The sequence below is a fragment of the Alexandromys fortis genome, unplaced genomic scaffold (genome assembly GCF_014885135.2).
Source record: "Alexandromys fortis isolate MF-2015 unplaced genomic scaffold, M_Fortis_MF-2015_v1.1 scaffold_0, whole genome shotgun sequence".
NCBI lineage: Eukaryota > Metazoa > Chordata > Mammalia > Rodentia > Cricetidae > Alexandromys > Alexandromys fortis.
In genome coordinates, this window is record NW_026067949.1 from 48,391,439 (window position 1) to 48,397,735 (window position 6,297).

Below are 6,297 nucleotides of genomic sequence, written 5' to 3' on the forward strand. Positions count from 1 at the left end.
ACTTTTATTTCACACTAAAAAAAGAGAAAAAATAAAATTATTATATTGACTAAAGAAAATGACTGGAAACATCAGAACAGCTGATACTGTTTAAATTAAGCTGCGTAACCTCGTCCGACCTTCCACCCCAGTTTCCAGTTACTCGTTGTAACTCGGGAGGGGGCACCCTCGCTTCTGATGTGAATGATCAAAGAGGTACTTGCTAAAAATCTACTACTCGTTCTGTTGGGTCCTAAAAATTTATTTGGTAAAAGTTTATATAAAATACATTTTAATGCTGGTGGTGACACATGCCTTTAACCCCAGCAGATGGGAGGCAAAGGCAGGCAGATATCTGAGTTCAAGGCCACCTTGATCTACAGAGCCAGGGATCTGTGTGTACAGAGAAACAGCCTCAACAAATAAATAAATAAACAAACAAACAAACAAATAAATAAAATACATTTAACAAACAAATCCCTGCTGCTCACCAACGAAAGCAGATAGTTCACTGGTGACTTCAGCTAGTAGACTGTAAGTACAAGCAAGCAATTTGGATCCGACAGCCCAACACTGCACCACAAGTTTTCTGGGCCACTCACTCAATAACTGAACTTACTTTACTAAGACCAACATTGTGGTATTTCTTTTCCATTATCTTCTTCACTGGTTCCTCTTCCTTGAAGGTAATAAAACAGAACCCACGCCTCTTATTGGTCTTGTTGTCCATGGGGAGCTCTATGGATTCCACCTGATAGCAGGGAAAAAAAGAAGACTTAGTATTCTAGTTTGTGCTCTATTGTCACTAATAACAAATTTACATAGGAGGAGGAGGATGGCAAATAAAACACATTTCACTCTATTCTGCTGTCTCCCCATTTTTCTAATCTTTGGTGATTTATCAGTCTTTCTAACTAACTCAAAGATCACAAATGCAGAGCCCCACAAGAACAAAATAAGACAATAGTCATCTTGAAAAAAAAAAAACAAGAGGGAATCTGCATTTGAGAAAGATATGATGTAGTAACAGGACTACAAACTGGAGACACAGTGGCTGCAGCTACACAGGTAGGCAGCAGCAGCTCCACTTTTGCTTGCTCCTATAATCGCATAAGAAAACCTATATACCCAGGCTTTTTATGTGTAATACTTAGGAGTATTAGGCATTCCATTTTTAAGCCCTAAAACAAAAACATGTATTCTTATTTGAATTGAGTAAGAGATGTCAGCATGTCGTCCTTGGAGACCAAGGCCACAAACAACTTGGCTTAGCTTTGATTATTAATTCATGAAAGGAACTGATAGTTCACTATTTCAGTATGTCTACAGTCTCACTAAATTGGCACTTATACATATTTAAATTGGTAAGTTACTACACTACTCTGATCTTATTACTTTACTATTCTTAAATCCTTTTTATATTTCAGGTAACTTAATCTTGACTTCCTCCTCATACTGCCTGTACTTTTCTTCCTTCTAAATGTTCTGAGTTAAGCATGCTGTACAACCCAGACACAATGGGTCATTCCTGTAGTTTATGTGGGACAGAGGCAGGAAGGTGTCTTAAATTAAGGAGTTCAAAGAGAATAAGAAAGAAAAAGTTCAAGGACTGCCTGGGTTTCCTAACAGACCCACCATCTAAGTGTCCAGTACTTTACATATGCACATGCTCAACAAAAGAAAAACGTTCCCTAATCTTCAGATCTGCTCATTCAATTTCCTTATTACAAATTTTCGCAATTCTGAAAAACACAGTGGCCAAGTCCACTTAATGTACAATTACACATTAATTTTTGACATAAACACACATACCTCACCAAAACCACCAAAATACTCTCTTATTTTCTCTTCTGGTGTATCTGGAGAAAGGCCACCAACAAAAATTTTTTTGACGGGCTCTTTTGTTTTCATGGCTTTGGCCCTTTTAGGATCAATGACTTTCCCATTCAATTTATGTTCTTTCTGATCCATGACCTAAGAAAATTAAGTTTTTCACTTTAATATGTAAAACTTAACTATTGTACAGAAATAAACTACTTCAGCTAATACAGACTAGTGCCCAAGTATAAAAGTCACTAAGAATGATGGAGGGAAAGTACCACACCAGTTGAATTGATTACTAGGTAACCATCACCTTTAACTGATAAACAATGGTTGCTAATGACTTAAATTAAAAAGTTGATTGTTGTATAGGTATCTGCCGGTGTGAGGGAACTACTCTATTCAGAGACTTGAGTGAGACAAATTGCTTGTCTAACAAAAATGTAAAACAGGCACTTTCTGCCAACTTGTCATACTTTATCTTTTTAATTAGACTTTTAAAATTCCCCACTACCTTCTTGAAAATGTCTGCTGGGACTGAACATAGACCATGTGCTTATTACGCCTCAGTCCTTTTTAAAATTACTTTTAATTTAGAAAGGCTGGCACATGGAAAGTATTCAGCAAATAATTCCCAAATCCGCCTCTCCCTTCAAACACAGGGTGTGTTAATGAACCTCCGCTGTCCCAGCACGTGGACAGCAGAGGACAGGAAATTCAAGTAATACAGCCTGGGTCCAGTCCAAGACACATGTAACCTTGTTTCAAACAAGAATGTAAGAAACGTGTCTCATCTTTCTCATGAAAAGAACCCACAAGTAACATACAAGTTTACTCTATCAAATTCTCCATGTTTCATTAATCAGAACATATAACACACTACCTTATCTACACTCTCCGACTCTTTAAATAGGACAAAGCCAAAACCCCTTGATCGCCCTGTGATAGGATCTAACTTCAGAGTGCAGTCTACAACTTCACCAAATTTGGAAAAGTAGTCCTTCAGATCTTTCTTTGTAGTGTCCCAGCTAAGGCCTCCTATAAACATTTTCCTGTAAAGACAAAAAGCAGTATTAAAATGCTAAGAAAATTAAACCTTGCCTTGTATTTACTCACATCAATAACCCACCCTTTTCAAACTACATTTATTCAGTACAATAAAATATTATTCTTCCTACACAAAAACACATATCAAAAAACACTACTGTTTAAAGTTCCACTTAACATTGCCCCTTCTGATCAACCACAATACTAAGCAAGAAGCTAATTGCTGGTATTTACATACATATGCATATATATAAAAAAAAATATATATGCATGCATGCCAAATAAAAGTATTAATTAGTTTTTTAAGGGTAAAATCTTGGCTTCTAGATCTTAACAAATCTTCATTAACCATGTCAAGGGCTATGCTGCAGTCTCCAGTGTGGCAGCCCCCAGCACACTGTCTATGCTGAGACTCCTTTTCTACTTTTTAATAGTTCTCCCATCTACAGAACTCTTAGAACATAAAATGGAAAAATGCTAAGTCCTCCAACCTGAACTAGCCTTTTTCACTTCTGAGAGTCCTTAAAAAGAAACAAAGTAATCACGTAAACTGCATGGAGAAAGAATTACTCACTGAATCACATCTCACTAACTTAGATGATTTATTTACTTACAGTAGAACCTCAGCTAACAAGTTATGAAATGCTTAGGCCTATAAAATGGTAAATGGAAAACACCCAAGAAAAGGCCATATAGAGAACAAATTAAGTCTCAACATACAGTAAAATGCCAAAAAGCAGTTCTGGCAGCAGTTGTGATCCTTTCTACATCTGCTTGTTTTACCAATAAGTTAACAGCAGTAATTATAAAAGCACATCTGTACCTTTTACTTTTACCCTTTAAGAGTCAAACTAAAAATATAAGTTGTCAAAATTAGCCCTATAAGGCTAAAATTTTCACTTCAGAGATAAAACCATGCTTGCTCAAGATGTTCTCACCTTCATAACTTGGGGCGCGCGGGGGGGGGGGGGGGGGGGGGGGGGGGGGGGGGGGTTTGTCATGAAAAGAGATGGGGAAGATAAGGCACCAGCTCTCAGCTCTGCAAACAGTAAACATATTCCCACTTTGACCTTTAACAGGCTGCCACTACAGCCCACTGGGCAGTAAGATGCTCATCAATCTCTTTATCTTCACCTCTAAGGCATCCAGTTAACTGAAATGTTTTTATTCTTACCACAAGTTTGTTTGAATTAATGCTAATACCAAAGCTAACTTAGTACAAATAAACTTACTTCAGGTGACATTCAACTCTTTCCATTTAAAGTTAGATTTTCAACCTGAACATATTACAGAGCGGGCCCCAATTTTCAAGACTCTTTTAGTCCTAAAGTAAGACTTATAATCATTTAGTAATGTTATAATCAAATGAATATAACCAAAGTCCATTATGTACTTTTAAAGTCTGTTTATTGTCAATTCCATGGAAAATTTAAAACTTCTCAATACATGTTTCTTTCAACTCCTAATATATAACCCTTATTTAATAACCACTGCTATACACACAGTATTTTTTACCTACAGGACCAGAATACAACTTTCATAAGTGAAAATTCATTACCAACATGCACCTTTCAAAGTGAGGCAGATGCTAGTTTTTGTTTTTCGAGACAGGGTTTCTCTGTGGTTTTGGAGCCTGTCCTGGAACTAGCTATTGTAGACCAGGCTGGTCTCAAACCAGATGCTAGTTTTTAAAGACAAGGATATTAACTACAAAGCAATGGTCTCTTGCTTAGATACCGTTAAGTTCTACAACAGAAACAAATTCAGCTAAATTTAACTACCTAGTAACCATTTCTGTTATTACAGAATTTCCACATAAATAACTGAAGAATTTAGAATTATTTTGGTCTAACTAAACTGACATCCTAATAAAAGACAGTGTAAGCTGGGCGATGGTGGCACACGCCTTTAATCCCAGCACTCGGGAGGCAGAGGCAGGCGGATCTCTGTGAGTTCAAGACTAGCCTGGTCTACAGAGCTAGTGCCAGGACAGGCTCCAAAGCCACAGAGAAACCCTGTCTCGAAAAACCAAAAAAAAAAAAAAAAAAAGACTGTGTATAGGGTAAACCTGAAAACCAAGAAAAGTCTGTGTAGTCCATTTCCCAACTACCAGGACAGAATTTGTTTTTATTTCATGAAAGCAATGTATGGGGGAAAGTCCTCAATTTAAAATTGTTATATATACTTCCGAATAAAAATAACACAGAGGACTGCAGAGATGGCTCAGCAGTTAAGAGATCTTCCAGAGGACCCAGGTTCAATTCCCAGCACACACTTGACAAGCTCAGAGATATCTCTAGTTCCAGTTCCAGGAGATTCGACACCCTCATGTAGAATATAAACAGGCAAAACACAGCACATGCTAAATAAACAAATCTTCAAAAAGAAATCACACACAGAATGAGGTGCCTACTATTTTCAAACCACATAACTGCTGTTTAGATAGGAAGTTAATTTTCTAAATATTAGATATGCATATCAAGTCACCAACTGACCCAATGGCCTAATGGAAGTGCACTCTTAATAATAAACAAAAACCTTCACACTCTTAATATAGAGCTAAAACTGTTCACTGAAAACACATTCTATAAACAAACCTACTTTATCCAGAATATTAAATATTCTGGTCATCTTTTAACTTTTTATACATTACATAGTATTACCTTTTTCTCCAAGTACTGTTTGTCCTCCCTAGTCCTGCAACTGTTTTCTATCTCCAACTATTTTAAATGAAATGTTTTAAGACTATTTGTGACGAGGTCTTACACTACAACTCAAGCTAACTTCAAATTGATGCCAATTCTCCAGCCTCCAAATCTAGTGGAGCTCCCACAATTGGCTCCAAGGAATGATAGTCTTCAACACAGCAGTCGTGATTTAACAGCCTACGGACCGGCCATCTCTCTTAAACTACCGTAGTTATGTTCATTTTCTCTGAAGCAAGCTACTAATACATCAGGTGCATCTCACTTGCTTAGCTTTTAGAACACAGGTTTTTTAGGTTTTGCCAGCAAGCAATTACTTTTTCTATAATGACTATTAATCTCCCTTCCAAGCAAGTAAAGAGGCCAGGTAACATGTTTCCAAATCTTCTGTGAAATTTAACATCTTCTGAACTAAAGCTTAAAATTAGTATTTTGGTAGTACAATAACCAGAAAAGCCAATACATTGCAACAAACATTGTATGCTATCTTTACTAAATGGGAGTATGAAGTCCGCCCTATTTTTAGTCTGTAGGCACAAGCTTTAACTATATAGTATGCAGCCTAGTGGGAGAATGTCTGCTAAACTTTTTTTTTCTTTCTTGGTTTTTCGAGACAGGGTTTCTCTGTGGCTTTGGAGCCTGTCCTGGAACTAGCTCTGTAGACCAGGCTGGTCTCGAACTCACAGAGATCCGCCTGCCTCTGCCTCCCAAGTGCTGGGATTAAAGAAAGGTGTGCGCCACCATC

General features: G+C 37.3%; 1 protein-coding gene across 6 annotated transcripts in view; it reads right to left on the minus strand.

Annotated features, from left to right (window-relative positions):
* The window catches only part of Hnrnpd (heterogeneous nuclear ribonucleoprotein D), a 19,761-nt gene that overhangs the window by 3,031 nt on the left and 10,433 nt on the right, over positions 1-6,297 (minus strand). For all 6 annotated transcript variants that reach the window (XR_007593166.1, XR_007593165.1, XM_050149773.1 and 3 more), the window contains 4 exons: positions 2,684-2,852; positions 1,792-1,953; positions 599-730; positions 1-14 (listed from right to left, as the gene is read on the minus strand). The exon at positions 1-14 is cut by the window's left edge and continues 86 nt beyond it. Coding sequence is in view for 4 of the 6 variants with exons in the window: in XM_050149773.1 (XP_050005730.1) it covers positions 1-14; positions 599-730; positions 1,792-1,953; positions 2,684-2,852 (477 nt within the window). In the remaining 2 variants the exon portion in view is untranslated. The remainder of the gene's footprint in view (positions 15-598; positions 731-1,791; positions 1,954-2,683; positions 2,853-6,297) is intronic.